Consider the following 26633-nt stretch of genomic DNA (forward strand, 5'->3'; position numbering starts at 1 on the left):
CAGAGTGTGGACCAGGCGAAATTAGAGGAAAGCCGTTATGCGTACTAGCAGCCTTCCGCAAGCTATTGTAGATGGCGAAGCCTGGTTAAAGTCGGAGCAGCGAGAGGAGCCCATGTAGCAACTCGCGACTTGTTTGAAGGTTGCGCTGTTGGTTTTATTACCTGTTACTGCCGAAAGGGAAAAAGCGGGAGGTCGCTCATGGTCCCTCTGATGGCAGGCAATTGGTAGCATGCACACTGTCCAATTGACACAAACGATCTGGTGGTGGTGTATGACACTGGATAATCTTTGCGAGAATCAGGAGATAATCCCCATAGACACCTACGATGATGTCCCCTGCTGCCTAATGCACACGCATGGTTCCGCCTTGGACGAAGAAAACCCTTCCGTCTTCAAAAACATCTCCAGCTCTAGGTTCCACTCCCATCCAGATTGATGTAGTTCACATAGGCCTCTTTTCGAGAAACACGCCACTTTTGCATTCCTCGTAATTTACAGGTTGTTCCATGTACACACTCTCCTTCAAGGTCTCTGTGAAATATGCAGCAGACAGGCCAGCATGATGGATCTTCCACTCTTTTTCAATTGATGTTGCCAACAGCATTCGGGTAGAATTGAGCTTTAACCACGGTAAGGTCTTCTTGAAGAGAACTTCTTCTGCCGTAGAATAACCACAAGCAACAAGTCGAGCCTTGCAACGCTCCAGGTCCCCATTTTATCGAACTTCTTGCATACCCACTTGCATGCGAAGACTTGTTAGCCCTTTGGTCTTGGAACTATTTCCCATGTGTCATTCGTCTTCACGTTGCCTAGCTCCTATCCATACCTTTTCTTCATTACATCACATTGGGTGCTGACAGTGCTTCTTCCAATGTTTGAGGATCATCCAAGCTGATCGACCTCGTCAAAGAGCAACATGAACGAGGTGATTTCGGAAGGTGCTCCTTGCTGCTATCCTCTCCGAACGTCTTAACAAGTTGGTGGTCTCCGCCACCAGAGGAGTAAAAACATCTTCCTCTTCTGAGATCGCCACCTCGTCACAGTAGGTGTTAACATTACAACACTCTCTTCCTCAGGTTAGAATTTTCGTCATCTGTGACTGTGACCAGGTCAACTGCACCATCTTCGTCTTTTTCGGTGATTCGACCTCCCGGCTCAGTCTGGAATGGGAAGCTGTTTTCATTGAAGGTTAGATCGCGACTTACAAAGAAATTTGCACCAGTCCCAGAGTTCATGTTTTCACTCCTTTTGGGTAACCCGCCAGCACACACTCCTTGGTCCTTGCATTCAGCTTTATCTTTCTGCACTAGCTTTTATCCACCATCCGTACTTTGCACCCAAACACTACTGGGAGACTTTATTTGGCCGCTCTACGAAGCCACAGGGCTTTCAGAGCCACTCCGTCAAGTGCTTTTCGTGAGACGTGTTGTGAGTGTGTGATGCAGTGACCCTAACTTCAGCCCGCACTTCGTCTGTGACGCTCGGTTCAATGATTAGACAGGTCGCCATCCCTAACAGCGTTCGATTCAACCTTTCAGCCACCACATGTTTCTGAGGTGTTTTAGGTGCCATCAGGTGTCGTGATATACCGTGCTTAGCAAGGTATTGAATGATTTCCTGGCTCGTGTATTCCGCTCTGCCGCCGCTGCATAACTTTCTAACTGACGTCTATTGAAGGTTCTCGATGATTCGTCCGTGATGGTCGAACCTGCCCACCACTTCATAATTACTCTTTATAGGGTACACTATAGCGAATCTCGATTCATCATCATCACCATCATCATCAGCCTGGTTACGTCCACTGCAGGGCAAAGGCCTCTCCCATATTTCTCCAACAACCCCGGTCATGTACTAATTGTGGCCACGCCGTCCCTGCAAACTTCTTAATCTCATCCGCCCACCTAACTTTCTGCCGCCCCCTGCTACGCTTCCCTTCCCTTGGGATCCAGTCCGTAACCCTTAATGACCATCGGTTATCTTCCCTCCTCATTACATGTCCTGCCCATGCCCATTTCTTTTTCTTGATTTCAACTAAGATGTCATTAACTCGCGTTTGCTCCCTGACCCAATCTTCTCTTTTCTTATCCCTTAACGTTACACCTATCATTCTTCTTTCCATAGCTCGTTGAGTCGTCCTCAATTTGAGTAGAACTCTTTCGTAAGCCTCCAGGGTTCTGCCCCGTAGGTGAGTACTGGTAAGACACAGCTATTATATGCTTTTCTCTTGAGGGATAATGGCAACCTGCTGTTCATGATCTGAGAATGCCTGCCAAACGCACCCCAGCCCATTCTTATTCTCCTAATTATTTCTGTCTCATGATCCGGATCCGCAATCACTACCTGCCCTAAGTAGATGTATTCACTTACTACTTCCAGTGCCTCGCTACCTATTGTAAATTGCTGTTCTCTTCCGAGACTGTTAAACATTAGTTTAGTTTTCTGCAGATTAATTTTTAGACCCACTCTTCTGCTTTGCCTCTCCAGGTCAGTCAGCATGCATTGCAATTGGTCCCCTGGGTTACTAAGCAAGGCAATATCATCAGCGAATCGCAAGTTACTAAGGTACTCTCCATTAACTTTTATCCCCAATTCTGCCCAATCCAGGTCTCGGAATGCCTCCTGTAAACATGCTGTGTATAGCATTGGAGAGATCGTATCTCCCTGCCTGACGCCTTTCTTTATTGGGATTTTGTTATTCGCTTTATGGAGGACTACGGTGGCTGTGGAGCCGCTATAGATATCTTCCAGTATATTTACATACGGCTCGTCTACACCCTGATTCCGTAATGCCTCCATCACTGCTGAGGTTTCCACAGAATCAAACGCTTTCTCGTAATCAATGAAAGCTATATATAAGGGTTTGTTATATTCCGCACATTTCTCTATCACCTGATTGATAGTGTGAATATGATCTATTGTTGAGTAGCCTTTACGGAATCCTGCTTGGTCCTTTGCTTGATAGAAGTCCAAGGTGTTCCTGATTCTATTTGCGATTACCTTAGTAAATAGTTTGTAGGCAACGGACAGTAAGCTGATCGCTCTATAATTTTTCAAGTCTTTGGCGTCTCCTTTTTTATGAATTAGGATTATGTTAGCGTTTTTCCAAGATTCCGGTATGCTCGAGGTCATGAGGCATTGCGTATACAGGGTGGCCAGTTTCTCTAGAACAATCTGTCCACCATCCTTCAACAAATCTGCTGTTACCTGATCCTCCCCAGCTGCCTTGCCCCTTTGCATATCTCCCAAGGCTTTCTTTACTTCTTCCGGCGTTACCTTTGGGATTTTCCCTTTTATTATCGTCGTGGGTGCCACTGGTACTGTATAAATCTCTATAGAACTCCTCAGCCACTTGAACTATCCCATACATATTAGTAATGATATTGTCGGCTTTGTCTCTTAACGCATACATCTGATTCTTGCCGATTCCTAGTTTCTTCTTCACTGTTTTTAGGCTTCCTCCGTTCCTGAGAGCATGTTCAATTCTGTCCATATTATACGTCCTTATGTCAGCTGTCTTACGCTTGTTGATTAACTTCGAAAGTTCTGCCAGTTCTATTCCAGCTGTAGGGTTAGAGGCTTTCATGCACTGGCGTTTCTTGATCAGATCTTTCGTCTCCTGCGATAGTTTGCTGGTATCCTGCCTAATGGAGTTACCGCCGACTTCCATTGCACACTCCTTAATGATGCCCACAAGATTGTCGTTCATTGTTTCAACACTAAGGTCCCCTTCGTGAGTTAAAGCTGAATACCTGTTCTGTAGCTTGATCTGGAATTCTTCTATTTTCCCTCTTACCACCAACTCATTAATCGGCTTCTTATGCATTAGTTTCTTCCGTTCCCTCCTCAGGTCTAGGCTACTTCGGGTTCTTACCATCCTGTGGTCACTGCAGCGCACTTTGCCGAGCACGTCCACATTTTCTATGATGCCAGGCTTAGCGCAGAGTATGAAGTCTATTTCATTTCTAGTCTCGCCGTTCGGGCTCCTCCACGTACACTTTCGGCTATCCCGCTTGCGGAAGAAGGCATTCATTACCCTCATATTATTCTGTTCCGCAAACTCTACTAATAACTCTCCCCTGCTATTCCTAGCGCCTATGCCATATTCCCCCACTGCCTTGTCTCCAGCCTGGTTCTTGCTTACCTTGGCATTAAGGTCGCCCATTAGTATAGTGTACTTAGTTTTCACTCTACCCATCGCCGATTCCACGTCTTCATAGAAGCTTTCAACTTCCTGGTCATCTTGACTGGATGTAGGGGCGTATGCTTGTACAATCTTCATTTTGTACCTCTTATCAAGTTGCACAACAAGACTTGCCACCCTCTCGTTAATGCTATAGAATTCCTGTATGTTACCAGTTAAATTCTTATTAATCAGGAATCCGACTCCTAGTTCTCTTCTCTCCGCTAAGCCCTTGTAGCACAGGACGTGCCCGCTTTTTAGCACTGTATATGCTTCTTTTGGCCTCCTAACTTCACTGAGCCCTATTATATCCCATTTAGTGCCCCCTAATTCCTCCAATAGCACTGCTAGACTCGCCTCACTAGATAACGTTCTAGCGTTAAACGTTGCCAGGTTCATATTCCATTGGCGGCCTGTCCGGAGCCAGTGATTCTTAGCACCCTCTGCTGCGTTGCAGGTCTGACCGCCGCCGTGGTCAGTTGCTTCGCAGCTGCTGGGGACTGAGGGCCGGGGTTTGATTGTTGTGTTCATATAGGAGGTTGTGGCCAAGTACTGCACCAGTGTGACCAATCCTGCTCTGGTGAGGGAGTGCGTTACCGGTTCTGGTCACCGGGATCATGCCACACTCCAGGCCTGTTTGTGCAATTTTATCAACACGCGGTTTTTTTGTAATTTTTTTTAATCCGGTGGAAAATTGCCGGCACCGGGATTCGAACCACGGACCCCTTGCACGCGAGGCGGGTGTTATACCTCAACGCCACTGCTGCTTCAATAAGTTGTCATCAATAAATTTGAAAAAGTGGTTTGACCCTCGCTTCCAGACAAATGTGACCTTTTCAACAGCATCCGATTGAGCCAGATCCAAAGGAGCTATAGCGCTCGTTCCACCCGCCTTCGGAAAACTGCTTTTCTTCAATTAGCCAAGTACACACGTTCAGAACTTTACGTCCTCACTGCTGCTGCCACCTCGGTGAAGTTTATCACGGCTTCCTGCTGGAGATAACCGAGTCGCTCACACCACTACACAACGTTTGTTGCTTTTGCCAACTTCAGCTTTTGAAACGACTCATTCACAGTGCACAATTTACCATCACATTTTTCTGCGAAAATTAGGTCACCATATCCTTCACTCATTTTAGCTATTCTATTGCTAAAAGTCACGTTTAGACCACTTTAATCGATGTTCCGAACTTAAAACAGGTTGCCGTGCAAGTTTGGTACGTAGAGAATATCTCCAAGCTCAATAAGAGTGCCACCACAGTTTTTTCAAAGTTCAGTCTACACTTGTCCTCCTTCGACAACCTCAATGATTTACTACTTTGCTGCATCAACAAATGAGCGGCAGAGCTGAAGTTGGCGGATTGGGCACTCTTTGACATCACGAAGCCGCGTGTTCCACTGTCAAGGTCCCAGATGCGTAACCTTGAGGCATTTCCACCTCTGGCACAGAGCGCCTTCTTCGATCCACTGTAATTCTTTCACTTCTGTGAGAAGCATCCGTTGTCATCAGCACGCTCTTTACATTCTTTGGCGATGTGTCCAAAGTTCCAGCTCGCAGAAACAACGAACTCGTCGTTTCAGTTCAGAGTGCTTCGTACTAGTGCCAGTTTCTTCTTTTCTTCAAAGATATTCGCGCAATTTATGTCTGTGCAGATGACTGCTCTTTCTTCGTCATTACCGCCTTGTTTTGTTCAATTTAGTTCAGTTTTAACTTCTTCACGTTTTACTTGGCGCTTTTATTCACCACTTTGCTTTCCTTTTCTTCGTCGTCAGCGTTCATTCGTCTTGCTCATGATTTAGAATATGTGGTTCGTACACTTCTGGTAAGCCTATCAGCATCATAAATGTCACTTCTCAGTTGGTACAGACGTATTCCGGCGTTAAAATCTTCCTGTTTAGCTTCAATTATGGTTTCTTGGGGCTTCATTTTCGTTTGAAAAAAAAGTCTGTTATCAACTTAAGAGCTTGCAGTACGTCACACTTGGAATGTATATTTCCCTGGCCTTCCAGGCCTCGTGAGCTGTCGAACATTCCCCAATATCATCCTAGTAGGTGTCTTCCATTACTAGAAACATGAATGCCAAAGGCTTGTCGTTGATCTTCCTCTCGTCGTTCATCCTTTCTCTCCCAGCATAGCCAGACTTGATGGTTTCTCAACAGCCTTTTTGGACAAGTGCCACTCAGGCTCGAATCGACCACGCATGGTAATTTTTGCTTGAGTTCTTGGTACTTTGAATTCGTCCAATGTCATCATCGTATGGCTTTGCCTTGTCAAGCGCGGTTCGAAGTAGGCTTACCGCGATGAACTTGCGTTCGGTTGCAGTTGCTCGTCTTGCGCCACCGAGCGAAGCAGAAACGCGCACTACTGGGGCGCTATAACGTAAAACTATTCCAAACTTTTCTATTCCAATTCTGCTATCAGCGCTCCACGATTGGTCAAAAGCTTTCTTCGACCACGCCCACTTCACTTGTCTGTCACGCGACGTCATGAAAACCGCGATACCTCCCTATCTGATATGATGTGTACGCACTGATTATGCATGATTTCACAGAAAAAAGAAAAACAGTTATGTCTGATTCGATCTTTTTTCGCCATAAGCCCTCGGCTATTGGTAAAAAGTTTTCGGGCTGCACTGTCTTCCCCTGCCTGTCAGCGAGGTCACAAAACCGCACAAACTCACCGCGTCAAAGAGACGTGTACGCGATAAAGATGCATTATTATGCCGAACAAAACTGAATTTTCTTCGGAATAGCAGCAGGCTGCCCCGTTCCGAAAGGAATAAAATCTCGCTGCTACCGATCAATGAGACGCTGGCTACATGCACCTGCCGGAGAGCATGGGTGTATTTGCGTATAATAAAACTTCTTGCATGGCCGTGTAACGTTTTCGAGCCCTTTCTGCACGTTTACCACCTCATTCTGCCAACTCTTCTTTGCTGAGGGTCAGTTTTAGCGTCATTCTTAAGTTTCCGTTGCATGCCGCCGTGATTTTCGACCAGCCACCACAAGCTAAGTAAGGGAGAGCCGACAAATCGCAGACGCCGGCACCACCCTCTTCATCCTGTTATCGATTTTCAGTGCACTGGCTCTGCCCCAGTGAATCCCTCTCCACTTGAGCGTTCTCCTCGCCTCTTGTCAGCCAATTAGATACGACAAGCCGCTCAGTGTAGGCAATGCTATTCGTTTTTCAAGCAATCAAAATTGACCTCCTATGAACGAGGAGAGCGTTTGATTGGTCTGTTCAGACAACCCTGCGGGTGACCGCCCGGTGCTTGCGTCAGTGGTTACGCAAATTTGACGTCAGGAGATTGGAATAGAAACATATTGGAATAGTTTTACGTTATAGGGCCCCTGGTCTGGGGACGTCTTCCGCAAACCGCCGACATAGTTTTGCTTAGTTAACTTCTTGTTTTGCAGCACAGCCGAGTTCGTTATCCGCGTTTCTAGTAGAACACCAGCAGCATGGTTTCTCGTCACCGTCTTTGTGGTAGCTCAGCCACTCTTCAGAGGACATTAATGCAGCTCAGCGCACCGAACATAGGCATGGTGTCGTCCTGGGCCCATGACTTAGTTAAGTAATACGCTCTGTCACGGCGTATAATGCGGCAAGAGCGATGTGCCCAGCAAGGGATGAGAAGCAGGTTGCATGGCGTCACATGGTCTTATTAGGACTAACTGTTCAAAAGGGAAAAAAAAAAACAAATAGGAGCTCTCGCGCGCTCCATCTGGTGATAGTTGAACACACTGTCCAATGCACACAACCTTCTGGTCGTGGTGCATGACACTGGCTAACAAGTTTAAGCGCAAGTCAAAAATTTTCTGAAGAATGACCTTCAAGCTGGAAGAACCCGAGTGCCAAGTTGCTCCTGTAAATATTTTGCAAGTCAGGCATCCGCATGAGATAAGGTGGTTTGTGGAACTCGCCTTCTGCTGCTTGCGGGAAGAAATCCGAGGACAGAGAAGTCGTGGTGGCTGCAGTGGTTTCTTGAAGTGGAACAGGGTAGGTGCTCATAGTGTCCCCGCGCCTTCGAGTCGGAAATTCGCGCCAAAGAGAGCTAGTGATGCGGCCTCCGAAGCCGGCCTTCGTTGCGCCTGTGCATGTGCGCAATGAAGGAGTGCCAGGACCTTTGAAGAAGCGGAGAACGATAGTGCTTGGTTCACCTTTCTCTTTAGTAATAGCAGGAGCTCATGCTAGTACCGGCTGGTGACGGCTGAAGTGGCGAAGGAAGGCTGGAGGTGATGATGAGCAACGTAGGTAGACATTGGAAGTGCGCGTTGCGAAGATGAGGGATGAGGCGACTGGTGACGAGGCAAGGGTGCTTGTGACAGCATGCCGGAAAGTTGGTGGCGTGAGTACGAGGAAGCTTAGTACCTGGTAACGATGAGCTTTAGGTTGTAGTACATGCTCGCCCAAGGAGGTGGCAGTCGGAGTCGTCCGATCAAGGATATGGAAACTCCTGCTGTTTATAGGGTGGTAGGGGAGCAGTGGGTCAGTCACGTTGTTCATGAACAAGTGGCTCTCCAGCTGCATACATGAAGTGGCTGCGTTGGCTACGTAAAACGAGGGGAAGCCGTAGAGGCACGATACATCTACTGGCACAGTAATCCTACCGTCACGCTTGCCATGTTCGAGTTCCTGTGTTGACGCTGACATGAATCGCCCAGTCGTTCCGAGTAACCAGTTATGTGAATGCGGCTGTAGTGCAGAAGCCACCATGGCCACAGTTTATCAGACCCGGGGAGCAATTTTGCCGATGGTCCTCAGAAGCGGCAATTGCACGTGATCTCTCTGGGTAGGTAGCGTGATCTAATTCGTGCACACGTGCACGCGGTGCTCTCTTTTTTTTGCGGCACTTAAGGCTGATCGTAGCGCCGCTGCGAGGTCACAGAAAGAAAAATGCGTTGTGCCGAGGCATCTCCCCGTTAACACGCCACTGAAGAGGGGTATGCGAGTTAGGGTTGACTACACCATGTGTAGTAGACTGAGCATCAACACCCTCACTGCAAACCGTGAAGCCCTACTGCAACGAAAGCACCAAGACCAGAGTGAACAACAGGTTGTCACTCAACAACTTGAACGTTTTACATCAGCGGGATAGGTACTACAAGAAACACTTCCTCGACGACCAGTTTGATGCTTTGTCTGGTGTCTGCCCCCATCAGCGATATGGATCAAATGTGCCCAAGATCCAGAAGGCGTTTTCGCTAGTGCTTGTGGAAGAGCTGCCGTCCAAGGACCTGACCCAGTATTTACAGCGAAGCTGTCTATGGTTAGGATTCCGGGATTTCATCATGGCGTAACGAAAGGCAGAGGCTACAAGCAGTGACTCATGAATGGCTTATACTCCCGTAAGCAAGTAAAATGCAATGGCTCATACCTCCACTACCCACCGAGGTTGCTCAGTGGCTATGGTGTTAGGCTGCTGAGCGCGAGGTCGCGGGATTGAATCCCGGCCACGGCGGCCGCATTTAGATGGGGGCAAAGTGCGAAAACACCCGCGTGCTTAGATTTAGGTGCACGTTAAAGAACCCCAGGTGGTCGAAATTTCCGGAGTCCTCCACTACGGCGTGCCTCATACTCAGAAAGTGGTTTTGGCACGTAAAACCGCATAATTTAATTTTTAATACCTCCACAAGGCAGAGGCTAAAAACACTCAGGAATGTTAAGCGAACAGTGCATAAATTCTTTGGAAGCACGCATACAACATACGCAACAGCATACGTTTCAAAAAGTACACGCTCAAAACGAGCATCCGAACCACATCATTGATTACAATGTGCTCCTCGTAACAATGCGAAGCACGCATTGCTCCCCGCATACGCGTCCCTGTAACGACTACTTTTGTGCAAGCTGCCGCGGTGACAGCATCTTGCAGCATGGGCAGTGACGTCCCTAGCATTTTGTACATAAAATAACCAGTCTAGCAAATGATTTCAATGCTCTTTTAACATCGCTATGGGCGGTGGCATGGTGTCAAAATTACAATTACTCCTATTACAATCCACTACTCTAAAATAACATTACCACAATTACTCTAAAATAACATTCCTACCGTTACTCAAGGCCATAAAGCATTGGATACCCCCCCCCCCCCCCCAACAGTTGTAGCGGAGGTTTTCCGCAGCTTCGGTAGGCATCCACTCTCACAAGACCGGGACGGCGAGTCAATTTTGTTGTCTTATTTACCTAGACCAGGCTTCTGAAAGAGGAAGTTCCACGATTCATATTCTAACAGTTTCAATTTTTTTTTTCGCAAGCTTCCTTTTACCACCCTTCTACAAGATCAGCGAACGTCTCGTAGAAACATTCGTATAAGCCTGATGCGTGATGGACAGTTTTGTATAATTGACCGAAAATAGAGCATGTCTGAGGAGGTCGGCCCCAAGATAGTCGCTACCATGCAACGTGGCCACATTGTTTGAATGCTAATCGCATTAACGTTCAGAGCAAACGTTAGATGTAGTGCTGGATTTCCTTTTTCTTTCACCAGTAGTTTTAGACAGTGTAGATTACTCCGCGTTCCTGTGTGTGACAAGGGGCCTTGACTTGAATGTGAATATGTTCTATCAAATTACAAAAAAAAACCCTCAAGAGGAGGCAGGGACAAAGCGCAAGGAGTAACTGACAGTGTTTCCTGACCTCACCCAATGTAACGGCAGTACAGCGCATATAAAACAATAATTTAGCAAAATGAATATTTGTAATTAATAGAACAATACTTAGTGTTGCAGCGTACAGGCACATTATTTGTAGTAGTCAAGATAATGTTGCTACGAAAGTTAAGTGAGCACAGTAACGTATATTCGACATGAATCACGTGAAAGGTACAGAGGAAGGAAGCTGAAGAAAGTAACATCACCAATTACTTGTCGAAACAAGTAAAATGATTTCAATCAGCTTAGACCAGCCGTGGAAATTTCTGAGGTGCACGTGCTGAAATTGCAGAAGTGTGGCACAACTGATTCAGTAGTATTACAACAAATGACCAGAGCACGGTTTCCTGTAAAATAGACATTCGTACTTGAACAACGACAAGAACTGAAAGCTTTTGTCACACAGGCTGCAAGTCTTGCTAAGGAAGTGATAGTACAATTGAATTTTATTAACAACACAAATGTTATCTGTGTTCGTGAACCGCATACCTGCTACCGTTCAGAAACGAGCAACGTCATGTAAGCGTAATATTGGTTTTTTTTAACTGCGGAAGTTCGTTCCTCGTGCTCTATTTAAAGAAGAATGGGTTCTGCTTTTGGCGTAGCGTTACAACTTGCCTATACCAACTGTGCCTTGTGCTCAGAGGTCAGTGAACACGAAAAATGGTGAGCCATAGGGAGGCACTGCGTAACCTCAAGAACTTCCTTTTCAAGACTAGTCTGCTCTGGCTCATCGGCTAAGCTAGCGGCCTCAAAGTGCAGGGAATGAGGCTAGCAAATGTACGATTGAAAAGAGGTATTGTGTTATACTCAGTCAACCAGCCACCACTATGTACATGACGAACAAGGACAGTGCCTGCGCCCATACTTGGCACACATTGTACAAGGACCTGCAGCTGCAAAGTGGCGGACGAGGCAGAGAAGACTTTAGAATTGTTGGAAACGTGCGCGCTTTCTTAGTTGAACTAAAATGGCACAACAGCTTATCTAGCATGGACAGAGAATAGCTAGTACCTCATGTTTTCTTTCTCTCTCCCCCCCCCCCCCCCCAATTTCATATTCAGGTGCTGCTCTTCGTTTCGACTGGCCTCTCTGTCACCAAAGGCAGTTTTGCATTGGGTAATGTCAACCGGAATCAGTGCGTGACTATTTTCGCCCTTCGAGAAGCGATGTCCGACTATGCTATGGCGCTTTCACTGGTGAGTAGCTCTGTGCGTGCTTTGCTTGACGGTGGGAAGGCCACAGCACCCTTCCTCCTTTTTCATTCTCAATTGCATTAGGCGTGTTCATCTGAATTCTTTTGACCTCTTAGTCCATAATGAGTAACTGGACGTCTGGAGCTGGGCGAAATCTCCAGCTGCGGAAATTCCGCGTCATTCACCTTGCTTGCCCATTTCAGCTACGGTCCACGCTCGAAATACCGCGAAAACAGAGGCAGCGATATCGAATGATATTTTCTCTTTAGCTTGAACTTTTCTTTTTAAAGCCTAGAAAATTTACTCGAATCGCTTTTCTATCGAACAGTTATGTACCCGGGCGGACTCCATTTGCGAGATAAAAACAGGATAATCACTACAATATTTGAACTAACTATATTAATTAAATTTACCTTGAAACATTACGGCACATGGATATCGTCAAATGAGTGAGCGCATGCTCTCGCTTTAGCCATTGCTATATTAATAGCAGTTTGCGGGAAATTTTACACCATTTACGCGAACAAGTTGAGATCTAGCTGCACCGTCCAGTCTTGTAGTCACATTTCGCCGTCTTCATTGCGAGGGCTGTTACCGCTGTGGATTCAAACCTGAGGTTGGTTTATTCGAGCAAGCGGCTTAGTGTGCGTGCGCACATGATATCGCGCACGAGACGGTTATGGACAAGATTAGTGAAGAACGTACTGAACTCGCATTCTTCGGAAAGTCTCGTGAGGTAGGCCATGAAGATAGACCTTCTTCCTGGACACGACTGCAAAACTTCAACCGGTTCACCGCGAGCTAAAGTATCAAAGGGAAGTAGTCACTCGTTCAGGCACACTGCCCATGTGCTCTCCGCTGATTTTGTCTATACTAGAAACAATGTGCAGAATGAAGCATGTGGGCGACGCAAAGCAGCCGAAGAAAGCTGTATGTTGTTCCCCCAGAAAAAGCTCGCTCTCAGCGTAGAAGTGCTACATCCGTTGGCAGTGTTCTTGCCATAGACCGCTTTCCGGCTTGAATGGCTTCACCATTCCCTTCATCAACGTGTAACTTCGTCGCCAAAAGCTTTAGGGTTGCTCTGGAATGTATTGAAATTTTGATTTATTGGCTGTTACGTCCATGCTCTCAAATGGGGGGTCCCCACATAACTGAAAGATCCTGTCGCACTTCGCTTTGCTGCACACTGAAACGATCTTATATATCAGGGGGCGTTAATGAATCGTTGGCAGTTGTAACTACAGAAAAGGGAGATATCAAGAAAAACCAGGCAGGTGACGTGTCTAACGTGGGTAATAACTGCGCGAAAGATTGCAAAAAGAAAGAGAATAAACAATTACTTACATTTTATAACTTTGTAAAAAGGAGCGCAGGCAGTGGTGGAGGGGAACAAAATATATTTAAATAAGAGGAATTACTTTGACCTCTGTGAAGAAACAGGTGAAGTTATCGCATGCATGGTAGCATATAAGGCAGTGTGTAAATCATACTTCCTGTTGTAGGAGACAATCTTGCGATACGACAAACCATTTAGCAAGGCAATTTTCATCGCGTGCGCTGGTCGTGGATTGGGTCGTGCGGCTACGCTGACAATTGCTGACTGCTGGGCAATTTCACAGCTGGTGTAGAGCGGGCACCGGCTCATACACTTCGGTGTCAAAAAGAACACGAGATGGTTGGCTCCTGAGGATCTTCACAATAATTTCGGCAATCGCACCTGTCTACATGAAGTGTTCATGCAACGCGCAGCCAAAACGTGCGGAAAATCGCCCTCTTTACTGGTCAAGCCACTAGAGTAGCCAAGGATCATGGAGCTGCTCATGCACGTATTAAGAGCAAATAGAGTTTTTGCAGGCCAAAATGTTTAATATCAGGCCATCAGTGATAGAACAGGGCGCAGCCATGGGGTACAAGAACACGCGATATGCGAAAACATGCCGCGCGACACTTTTTTTTGTATCTTATTTTAGGCTTAGAAAAATCTTTTATATATGGTCGGGTACAACTTTAGAAAAAAGGGGCGTTTACTCCTCCAAGGCGGATGCACACGAGCCTCCACCAATGGGCGCGCACTCTGACGTCACGAGCCGGAAGGCTGGTGAGCCCGCCGATGGGGAAGTGGTCGCCCGTGCTTCGAACTAGGCCGAATCGCGTCAGTCTTGCGCGTCTGCCCTCGTCAGAGCGGGATCCCAAACTGTTTGCGCTGGTCTATCATGCCTGAAATATTATTGCGAGCTTACGATGACCATCTGTGCCGAATGCGTTTATTCTGAGCCGTGATCCGGCGACGAAAGATTGCCGGGAGCATCGCTGACGCTGCGCAACGCGAACTGATGAGACTGCAGGCCTGAAACGAATTATTAAATAACAAAACGCGAGAAGGAACGAAAAAGAAAACTTATCACATTCTTGAAAAGAAGTTTGGAAAAGACACATACAGAAAAAAACACAAATCTATGCTATCTATGCATAATCTATGCATAAACCTATAAGCCATTTAAAATCAAGAGTATTTATTTAAAACGGTTATTGAATCATTTTTGTACCTTTTTTTCCTCGATCGTCTTCTCGCCCCAGGTTTGTAATGATTTCAATAGATGCACTGTTTTATTTGAGGACTTGTTAAATTAATAGCAACTGATTCATTTTGAGCTAGGAAAACGAGCAGTAAATGCACCGTGTACACGTAAACCAGTGCGAAAGCCATGTCTAGTTGCTCTTTCTACTTTTGTCCCTTGAAGTGAAGCTAAAGCATTGTAGCAGGCACGGGGTTATTTTTCTCTCGCGATCCGGCACGTGCTGTAGCATTCCTATCACGAGGTCTACCAAACCATTCACCAAAATACAAAATATTTATTTATACCGATAATTATGCATTTTCGAAGCACGGTTCTTTGAGCGGGACTATTATAGTCGCGGAGGCAATTGGCTGTCGCTCTTCGGTCATCTGGGCGGAGCCGCCCCTTTTTTTCTATGTTGTATCCGACTATAGCACGTATGGGGCAACCGAAAGTTGGGCCAGAATTTTTCAGGGTGGTCTACAATTTTCTCAATGACACTTTTTCTCTTAATAGAATGTTTGAGCAGTCAAATAAATAATGTTAAATGGCATTCTATCTAGGCGAATTAAAAAATATATATTTTGACCCGCTTCAAGCGGTGGCAAACAATACTACCTACGTGGCACTTGCATATTCATTTGAGTTTTTTTTTATTTTAGCACAGGTTACATGGAACATTAAGTATGTACTCGACAGTGACGTGCACACGGAATATATTCCAAACGAATATTCTGAACGTCATTCACGCTCCACGCCAAAGGATTAAAGGCGATCTTGAAATTTGTGGAGGGTGGAAACAACCATTCTGGCTGTGAATGTTTTTTTCCCCACTGTATCTTGCGTTGGGTGTTCATCGTGCCAAGCGTTTAGGATTGTGGAGGTCGGCGAGAAAGCAACCGAGGCCTTGTGGCATACAGAGCGCATATGAGAATATGTGCACAACGGTAATAGCCGTGGCAAGCCGAGGCGACGATGAAAGGTTGTGTCGTGATGTCGGATTGCGTGATTGTGGCTTTGATGGTGACGTTGTTGAGGGTGTTGCACCTGCATGATTGTAAAAAAAAATATTCAAGTGGAAATATCAACTGGCTTGTTTCCATTCTATGTACCAAGTCTGTCGAGCAGTTAGCAACAAGTAGTTTATTTATATCTTACATTAATTATGAATATTTTACAGGCCTCAAGCAAGACATTGAGTAAGAGAACCATGCGGTACATTTCTAAATAAAATCGCGAGTGGATTACGAAGCATCTGCAAGTGGAGAACAACTGATACCGCAATTAGCAAAGATGGCAAGGCCGACCAGGAATAATAAAGAAAAGTAACGAATCAAAACAGACCAAACGCACGAAAGACACTTCAGAAAATGGCTTACTAGCTTTGCCGAAAACACATTCACACCAAGTTGTCGAGCTGTCAAAGCTCCTAGGCCATGTCAGCTTTCTTGTCTTTTCACTCCCATGACAGATTCTTGTCACGTGGATTGTGTGGAAGCGACATCAACGATGTCTCCCGCCATCTGCATTCGCAGCATCGTTGCTAGGACTGCTGTCTACTGGTTGTGCACTAGACGCTTTTCTGGAGTTCACCACTGCCTCACATCTTCAGGTTAGTGCTCCCGCACGGCATATTGTCATCTTCTATAAAAATGATCATTTCTTCGTCAAGCTGGTCTCTCAATCACAACAGCTGCAGTATTCGTGGCCTAATCTTTTTGACTACCACAAATAAAAACATTTTCATTGTTTCTCAGCAATACGCACATCATAAGCGGAATGGTGGCCAGTGAAAAATAAATAACTTCTCAGAAGTTTTTTTGTGTTATAATAATGAGATAGTAAGCACTGATAAATCGGTGATAAATCAGGCAAAACAATGCACACTTTAGCTAATAGAGCATATGAGGCATTGAAGTTGAGCAATGACTGGGCCTCGAAAAAACAATTAGACGATCAATGCACCTAAGAACAAAGATGGCATTTTCCATCCACGTAATACGGTCTTCGAAATTGCTCGACTTTACCTTATTGGCCCCATGTTTGTCACAGTTCCGCCTATCAAACACTAGACGTTTATTTCTCTGAAAATATGATTAGGGACAATCGGGTCAGCTTTATGAACGAGATGTCATCACGTACCACTGGTCTATTACGCCGACAGTGCTAAACTCTTCCTTGCCACGTCAATATGTTGCGGTATCATTCACTGTTTTTTTTCTACCTCCAACTATATCGCACTCGTATGGGTGACAACGATATCAGAAAATATAAGGACGTTGCTCCTGCTGCAAGAAACGAGCTGTTCGTGTCACAAGTAGAATGCCATTTCCCGCTCTCATTAAAGCGCTTTTTAGCATGAATAACATTGTTAGCGAAGGCCATTTGTCTATGTACAGGCTTTGTCATTTGTATAACGTAGGTATATTAAATAAAGCAAGGGCAATAATTAGTTGAGCTGGCCTGAAAAAGAATTAACCTATACGTATATTCAATACGTAATCCGGAAACCTGGAAAATTGACAGATGTCGCCATTTTGTGTATGCTTACAAATCGCAGCATAAATATGAAGGTTTCGTTTTCTTTCAATTGAGCGTGTTGGGGGTGAAACGCTAGTCGTACCTTTCACATTTTTTTTTGTAACTGACTTGTTAGTGTGTAAAGAAAGAGAAATGTGCTAATAAAGAAGGATTGGCCTCTGCCCTTGTTAGTGAGGCCTGTTTTATATGGTGTTTTAGCGCGAATATTTTTTCACATGGACACAGGAAAGAGCACACACAAGTGCTAACTTTCAGCAGGATGTTTATTGGAAGCGGCATCCTTATTTTATATATGCCATGCAACACCTCAGGCATGCGCAAACAGAGATCAATTCAGATGCGATAATTCTTTGCTTGTTAAAGATAGGGAAGCAGTGCTAACCCAATCTTGACCTAGCTTCTCAATAGTTGCACTTTGAATTATTCGTATGATTATTGCTCAGTTGTGTTTGCGTACAATGAAACATTCTTGGAAAAGAGGCGAGGAACCACACGTGCTGCAGTGGGCTGCAAACCAGCCGTCACTCCCTTTCTTATATTGTTGCAGTGCTTTCTGAGCCAATCATTTGACCATTGCCCCGAATTCCCGACGTAGTATGTGCCACACGATAGCGGTATCTGGTATGCGATGCCTTCTTTGCAGGATACGAACCAGGTTCTGTGATTCTTGTCACAGCCTACCCTTATATGATAAACTGGTTTGCTCCATATGCATAGTTTTCTCAGCTTGTTCTGGGCCCAGAGAACCACCCGAACATTTGTCTGAGCACCCACCTTTTTTAGGTTGTAGAATATTTTTCTGCAAGTATGGCATAGTGGCAAACATTCTTCAGCCATCAAAGACAGCTTTTTGGTAGGCCTAAGAGCTGGAAAGTTGTTTCCTGGGAAGTGCTTCCACATCCGCTACCAGAATGTGGTCGGGATAATCTGCTTGCGTGAGCCGACCCTTATGGAGACTTTTGGATATCAAGGCTTGTCCCTACTACATGGGAACAAGACTTTGTGAGAGCATTATCAAGGCAGTGTCTGACCATTCTTCTCTTAAGAGGAAGCTTTAGCTCGGGCCCAACTCCGACACGGCCTATTCAAATACATGCGAAATCGAAAAACGTTGTTCTGAGAAAACCTCTGGACACATTTTAATGAAATTTGTTACATTTGAGAGCGAAGCTTTAATTCTAGTGACTGTTTAAAGAGGAATTTCGATTTAAGGCCTGAATTTTGTGAAAAATAATTTCAGAAATTCGAAAGTTCGGGAAAAATCTGCGCACGAAGCTTATATATTAATAGCTCTGCACCAAAAACAGATATCGCGGTTCTGTGAACGGCATCCATTAGATCATTCAAAGCGGACAAATTCAATATGTCAATTTACTGATTACGTAAATCTGTTACGTTGTGTACAAGGGTTTGGAAAAGCTGTGTTTCCGTATTACTGAATTTTTTAGATTCATGCGTAACATATGAATTGTGTCCGCTTTAGATGTACTATCAGATGCAGTTCACAGAATTGTGATATCATTTTCATTTCTTGCTGAGTTAGTGTTGTAACCTCGATAGTATTGTTGTCTTAATTCTTTTATTTTAGACAATGTTTAATAAGAAATTTACAACCTAAATAACAAATTTGTAGCCAGCAGTCACTAGATTTTAAGTTTTTTTTTAAATGGAACAATGTCGTCAAATTTGGTGCAGTTGTTGCCGAGAAAAGCGAATTCTCCTTTTACATGTATTTAGATAGGAGCACCTGTGCTAAAGCTTCCTCTTAACCAACCTCAAGTGGGAGGAGCTAAATGGCAGCACTGGTTTCTTTCCCCAAAGTTTGTAAGACTAGAACGCGCTGTTTGAATGAGAATGAAGACGTATATCTAAGAGCATCAAAGGCCACTCGTCGCCCGGAACTTCATACGTGGGCTGCAAGTATTTTCTAGTGTTTGCGCGTTAGAGGCTTCAAATTCGAAGGAATCTTTGTCACACTTTAGCAAAAACAAGTAGCCATCCACGCATCTAAAACATTTAAAAACCTTTGTGCCCGTAAGACGCCTGAAGAGGACTTTGTTAAGACTGCATAAAAAATTATCCGACGATTACGATACTCCCTAATGCGAAATTTGAGCGCAGCTCTATACGTGTTTCCATTTCGCGATATTTTGAAGCAAAGAATTTGAGAGAGACATGTAGCAGAGTCGGTAATGGTCGAAAATCTGATCTGCGGATCAAGCGAGCCGGCGTTTATACATGACTCGTCAAAGGTTCCAGTGTGATCGCTGGTGCCGCATGGCTTCCAGAAAGTACTATACAATTCGCATAGCGCATACAATCAGATTAAGAAACAATCTCACACAATAACAACCAAAACAAGCGCGAACGAGACCGACCCAACAGAACCAAACAGGCGCGGGCGAGAGCTTTGGCGCGAGCAGACGATAGTACGAAACGAGCGGATCGGCTGAGACCAGACACGAGTGCGCATCGAGCCGTAAGGAGGGTCCGCATGACACCAGCATCGCGCGCGCACGTCACTGAAGGGGCCGCTCTCATTGGTCTCCGCCATTCGCGGCTCGCGTCCTTCGTCTCCCACTCCAGCGAAGGGGGGCGGAGCTGGTTACGAGGCCGACAACGCCGACGACGACGCGAAACCCAGGAACGGACGCCAAAGAGCTGCGCTCTAAAACGAATCGCTAAAGATAGGTTGAGACAAGGCCCTATGCAAACGCCTTGCTTTTGAAGGAAAGGTTTCCCACGTGCGTCGAGTCGAGGTACATGGTTAAAAATTCCAAGAGATGCCTCAGAGAAACACCCGACGCTTCTTTAAAATTGATCCAACCAAACTGTGTTAACAGGTTCTTTATGCCCACAAGCAATGCGTCAAGGGGCGAGAGGTCCTACAGAGAGAGCGCAGAGACCTTCGCCGGACTGGGAGGGCATGACTTTCAAAGCTTCTTCAGACTTCTTCATTAGGAAAGGGTCCTGTACCTTTAGTATATTTAGCTTTTTGTGAAAGAACAAGGCAAGGGTTTTTTGCCACGCGTCTGTTTTAGATACTATGGCCCTTAGGGGAATTGGCGGCGTTTCCATCTTCGCGGTAAAGAAGACTTGAAGGAAATACTGCTTGCATTTCCCCATTTTTTTGCCAGTAAACTGTCTAAATGGAGTCTCTCGCAGTTTCTCGCATAAGTCTTTGACCCTATTCTTGATTTTTGACATGCGCACATTGGCTCGACAATGCAGAACAGCAGAAACTGCTAAAAAAAGAGAATGCCAGATGTCAGCGAACCCTCTTTTCTTATCTTATAGGGTTACACATAACCAATGTTGCTTAAGGAATGACTCGTTGCATTTGACAGGAATATTCGAGGGTATTTGCTTGAATCGGGTCAGGACGTGGACTTCTTCCGACATGCAACACGATTCCTCTGAACCAACCTCTTGACGAGAGACACGACGCATATGAGGCAGCGGTTCAGGAGCAAATTGTGTGGGCTCTACGAAGAACTTAGTTCTCAGGGAAAGCACGTTGCGAACATCCCAAGGAATGTCCAAAGGCTCGAGCGTGTACACAGCACATCAGGATCGACTGCCTACAGAGAAGCACGCGCACGCAGCCCGGAGAGAACATGGTTCCAAGTAGACTCAGTGACTTGGTTCGTGTGTAGACGTTTCGCGTCTTCCTCATCCAAGTTGCCGAAAATCATTCTTTTACCACGGACTGGACATTACAAAAGAATCAGCAAGCTTCATTAGGAAAAAAAGGAGGTGAGGCGGGCAGACAGGACACAAGAGTAGAGAAGTGGACAACACGACTGCCGACTATCAACTGAAGAGACCACTGAGGCGAAAAAAGAAAGAAGACACAAAACTCGTCTGCGCAAGCTCAGGAATGGAACCACCACGTGTCAGTCGGGTACACGTGCAGGCCTCCGTGAGAGATAACGGTTAAGGCACTTAATCTCTTCCTTATGTAAAGTGATCCAAGCCTGACTCACGCACGCACTTCCACCATTATAGATATCCCATGCCTCTACCATAAGACGCGTATCTTCATTCTTATGCCTGTACAATATCGCACATTTTCTAACTCTGGCATGCATTTACAGTCTTGGCTATGTAGGGAAAGATTAGAAGGCGATCCACCGGTTAACGACCCTTTATGGTCCATTAGCCTCTGATTGATACACCGTCCCGTTTGCCCTACGTAGAACTGGCCACAGCTAAGGGGAATTTTATAAACCACACCCATACGACAGTCAGTAATGCTGTTGTTCTTATTGTGCTTCACTGGACTAATATCTGTTCGTTTTTTGCCTTTTACCTGCTCCTTTTTTCTCTGTATGGCAGCGCATATCTTACCTAGCTTATTGGGAGCAGTCAAAGCAACATTAACATCATATCTACTTGCAACTTTTTTAGGCCTGTGCGACACTGAATGAATATACGGAATAACCACTACTCTCTTTTTGCTATTACTGCTTTCTGTAATCACGTCCGTCCCCCTCGGAACCGACTTCTTTAGGCGCTCAGCCACGGTGGCCACTGCTACACTAGGATAACCTGCTTCTACTAGGCGCCGGACCTGCGTATTAAAACTGGCGCTCATTTTGTGCATGCCGGATCTGGTGAGACAAGACTTAAGGCACGACATGGCAGTTCCGTTTTTTACTACATTGGAAAGCTAGGATTGAAAGTTTAGCAACGGCTTCGAAGATCTTGGGGAGTACGGCCAACAAACATGATTTTGTTCGAAGACCAAGGAAATGTCAAGAAACAGAATTACGCGTCGCTAAAACTTCCCTCTCCTCACCTCTTTTTTGCATAATGAATCCTTACCAACTAGCTCAGCTTTCTGTCGTTTTAGCAAGCTTATCAAGTCGGAATGCCACAGGCAAGCACGTATTCATAGTAATTTGCTGGCGTCCCTGCTTGTCGACAACTTGGATGAGGAAGAGGCAAAGCATCGACGTCGGGCGAATTGGGCGTTGTCTATATAAGCGATAGGGTCAGAGAGCACTGCAACAATGCAAAGAAAGGTGGTTATGGTTGATTAGCAACCCACTGTAGCACGTGTGGTTCGTCGCCTCTTTTCTATGAATGTTTCATTGCATCATCATCATCATCATCAGCCTGGTTACGCCCACTGCAGGGCGAAGGCCTCTCCCATATTTCTCCAACAACCCCGGTCATGTACTAATTGTGGCCATGCCGTCCCTGCAAACTTCTTAATCTCATCCGCCCACCTAACTTTCTGCCGCCCCCTGCTACGCTTCCCTTCCCTTGGAATCCAGTCCATAACCCTTAATGACCATCGGTTATCTTCCCTCCTCATTACATGTCCTGCCCATGCCCATTGCGCTCAAGCACAAAGAAAAAATAACCAGACTAATAATTGAAAGTGCAGCTATTGAGAAGCTAGGCCAAGACTATGTTAGCACGCCTTCACTATCTCTAAGAAGCAAATAATTATCGCATCTGAATTCACCTCTGTTTGCGAATGCGTGCGTTGTTGCACGGTTTATGTAAAATAGTTATGCGGCTTCGAATAAGGATAGTGTTGAAATTTAGCGCTTGTCTGTATCCATTTCTGTGTTGTTGTGAAGAAGTATTCGAGCTGATATACCATATCAAATGTGAATAGAGTTTATGTTTCATATGTGAACGACAGCTGCGATTGGTTGTGATTGTTAGAGATAGTATTTACTTGAGTACGTGATTGCAAAAGCTAAAAGAGTATGACTCATTTTACGCTTTTCTTTCAGGAGATTACACTGTCCGCAAATAATTTTCGAGAAATTGCAGCGATTGTAATTTTCGTCACAGCAGCTGCGGTGGCTGGGAATTTTCTGCTCTCAGAGGTGCAAGACCTGGTCATTGAGAGACCAAAACACACACGGGTATGTAATGGCGCTGTTTAGTGGTAGTCCAGCGTCATGAACGTGCATTGTTTTGATGGCTTCCTTTAGTGAGATATTTATTTTGGGTGCACGAAGGACGCTGAAGCTTGCAGAATATATCTGTATAAGAGTCGCAGCTCTCCTCGCAGAAGACCAGCTGTATGTCAGCATACACAGAAGCAGCATTAGACCATATTGCCTGCTGGTTTATTTTATAGTTAACGTAATTTTAAACAACATTTTAAAAGAGGAATACAACAGAAATCTGCTTATCGAGCTGGATTAGCCGAACAGGTGGATAATACTTGCGCAAGAAGTAGAAATGCCTAAGGAAGAAATTAATAAAATTTAACTCATACATATTAAAGTAATTGCCTGACAGCATTTATTGCAATAAACAAACGGATTCAGTGAGTTCTCAAGGACACGCAGTGGTGCGGCTTTGGTGTTATGGTGCTAAACTGGAGGTCGCGGTATCGAACCCAGGCCGTAGCGGCCGCATTTCGATGGGGGTGGAATGCAAAAACGCCCGTGTCCAGTGCGTTGAGGTCACGTGAAAGTTCCCCAAGTGGTCAAAGTTACTCCTGAGTCCCCCACTACAGCGTGCCTCACACTCATATCGTGGTTTTGCTGTGTAAAACCGGAGAAATTATTTATATGACTTAGTTCTCAATACTCGTCGAAGATCAAATTTTGGAACTAGCATCAACCTTAAGATAGCGCCATCAAACTTGCGGTAAATAAGTACTGTTGGCCCAGCTTGTAACAAGGCGACTGTATATGCGTTCAAGCGCAAGAATACCTTGAACGACGGTGTATGTCATCGCAGGTTTTCGGGCTGAACGCTACGAAACTGGCGCCATCCTGAGTCTTTATTCCGAATGGACATTTCTTGCGAGCTCACAGGCTAAATCTTGCAAACTGTAACGCGTGCGTAAAACCAATAGTTCAAAAGTCAATCACCAAAATTGAGGTTATAATCAATAATCATTCTTGATTTTCTGCGCGAATAATATCTGCATCTCAGACCAATCAGCCTCAAGCAACACAATCATGCTGCAGGCCATAGGTAATTCACCTATCAACACCTGTTAACTCTGAAATGGGGTGCCATATAACTGTCCATATCCTATAATCTATAAAAGTCCATATCTTGCAATCAAAGACGAAGGTTTTTGACATGATGAGTTGGATCGCGTGTTATTAGCGCCTTAAAATACTGCATTTGAATAACGACTTCTTTAACTAATCTTCTATAAGCTACATTTTACAAGAGACAAGAAGGGCCCCTCCCATGGAGAGAGAAGAAGGAATGAACATGTTTAGGTTCATGCAGAATCTAAAGAAAACATGTGACTGTGCCCAAGTTCCGGTCCTGTTGGCTAACCAGGGCTAGCGGAAGGAGGATGGAAAGATAATCGAAAGAGCCTGGTAGCCCACACCAGCTGAATATCTATAGAAGTATCAAGTGCTAGCATGATTATTTTGACCAAGGTACCTCATATGTTTGCTCTAAGAACAAGCTCTGGTCTAAGCGAATATAACTGGACGAAGGGCATACGTAATAAACCCTCAAACTTTAGCGACGCAAATTTCCCGCACTCACTCACTTCGAATAGAAGTCTGGAACTTAGAAGAGTGTACACTCCATAAGCACAGTATCCTAACGAATTCGATCAGCTGTTGGAGCTACAAACATCTTCTGGGTAATGAAAACTATGCTTTCTGTTATGCGTTAGGCCTCTTATCCACATTTCCCGCTAAATATTTCCTGTACTGAGAGAAGTCTATAAACACATCAACGATTAGGTCATTCTGGTCAACCGAACATCACCAACCTGTGCAAACAACTATGTGAACCCTTCGGAGTGGCATACTGTTTAATACAGTGATTGCACTTCCTGCTTGAACTGCGTTTTCCAAAATTAACCGTAATCAAAATGTACAGTCAATAACCCACGTTCATTTTGTTGTCAGCGCACGGGAATCGTATTGCCGGGCGCAAGCGTCTTCTCGATCGCTGTGGCCTCCGAAAATATTCTTCGACATTCTTTGGCGGGTTGCGTATCTATCTGGCGAACAGTTGTTCTTTCACACCCCGCATCAAGAACCGAACGTTTTAACAGCGGAGCTGTTTAAGGTTTCGTTCTGCCGTGGAGCATTACCAGAAAACTCAGCCCTGTTGGGCACCGCCTCGCGTTGCCTAGCAAGAAACTGCGAGAGCACCAAGCCACATAGCTTCCTCGCACCCCACGGGCGTAGGATGGAGTCATGACGTCACAGGCGAATAAAAGCTCGGGTCGGCGCGGCGACACTCCTCTCGCCTCTTTTGCTCCGTGCGTACGTTCTGCTGCCATGGGAAGTCTGAAGAAAGTGTGGACGCCTGAAGAAGAACCGGCTCACCAGGAAGAGCACCGTACTTCTAAGCGAGGAGTGATGCGTCGCGGCCGAGTTGATCCGAAACACTACGCCGAAGCTGCGGCTGAGAAGAGGCGACGCCGAGTCGAGGATCCCGCGTTTAAGTCTAGGGAACGCGAGAGTCGGCGTCTGAAAGCTCGACGCCGCCGAGAAAGCGATCTCGGCCTGCGACCGCTCAAAAACTTCCAGCGCCAAGCCCGCCGAGACACGGGGGTGTGAGCGGACGGTTCCAGCGCGAATTTCTGGGGATAGAGTTTGGGCACAGCTGTCGCGGCTGTGACCTACAAGGAAGCTTGGTGCGCGGCTCAGCGGGATTACGATCGACAAAGGAGAGCCGATCCTGCCACTCGCGCTGAGGCCGCCGCCGACAAACGCCGTCGCCGAGCCGAGGATCCCGAGTCTCGGGCCAGAGACAACGAACGCCGCCGACTGAATGCTCGGCACCGCTGGGAATCGTTTACGGGCCGGCGCGTCACCAAGAACTTCCAATGCCAAGCCCGCAAATCCATGGGAGGTGCGAACGGCCACTTCCAGCGCGAATTCCTCGGCATAGAGTTCGGGCACACCTACCACGTCTGCGACCAGCTCTGGTTCGACGTGAATCTCTCCACGGTGCTCGGTGCGGAACGTTGGACAGAAGAGCTCTGCCTTGCAAGTGCATCGCGAAGCCTTCCCCGACGCCACCGACCGGACGAAGACCGAATCGACGATGACGACGACTGGTACTGAAGCACTGTACATAATAAATTATGATGCACGTACTGTGACTTGTATGCGCGTGACTTGCTGTGGCTTACCTGCCAGGCCATGTATGACCATGTAGGCCTTGGTGACACTTGGTATGAGCCATGCATAACTTCGCAAGAGTTAGGAAAGCCTAGCAACGCTTGGCAAGAGCCTGGCCTAGCCAAGGAATGCCTAGCATTGCAAAACTTATCAAAACCTAGCAACACTTAGTATGAACCTATCCGAGCCATGTATAACATCGCAAAACTAAGCAAACCTAGCAAGACTTCGTCTGAACATACCCGAGCCATGTAAAACTTCGCAAAACTTAGGAAAACCTAGCAACACTTAGCAAAAGCCGGAACTAGCTCCGATGTGACCCAGCCTTGCACCAGTAGCCCAAACTGCCCACATTTCTCTTTTATTCAGACATGTCGGGGTTGGCGTGGTGGCAGAGGCGAGCCATCTCCTC

The 26633-nt window shown here is 45.9% G+C and overlaps 1 protein-coding gene across 6 annotated transcripts in view; it reads left to right on the plus strand.

Annotated features, from left to right (window-relative positions):
• Nucleotides 1-26633, plus strand: part of LOC135913793 (ATP-binding cassette sub-family C member 2-like) — a 272909-nt gene that overhangs the window by 49260 nt on the left and 197016 nt on the right. For 5 of the 6 annotated variants that reach the window (XM_065446481.1, XM_065446480.1, XM_070541305.1 and 2 more), the window contains exons 3-5: nt 11899-12033; nt 16060-16200; nt 22883-23017. In XM_065446481.1, the coding sequence (XP_065302553.1) occupies nt 11899-12033; nt 16060-16200; nt 22883-23017 (411 nt within the window). Of the gene's footprint in view, nt 1-2119; nt 2186-11898; nt 12034-16059; nt 16201-22882; nt 23018-26633 lie in introns of those variants that run through there. The other variant, XM_065446482.1, reaches the window with a different exon arrangement.

The sequence above is a fragment of the Dermacentor albipictus genome, chromosome 6 (genome assembly GCF_038994185.2).
Source record: "Dermacentor albipictus isolate Rhodes 1998 colony chromosome 6, USDA_Dalb.pri_finalv2, whole genome shotgun sequence".
NCBI classification, from domain to species: domain Eukaryota; kingdom Metazoa; phylum Arthropoda; class Arachnida; order Ixodida; family Ixodidae; genus Dermacentor; species Dermacentor albipictus.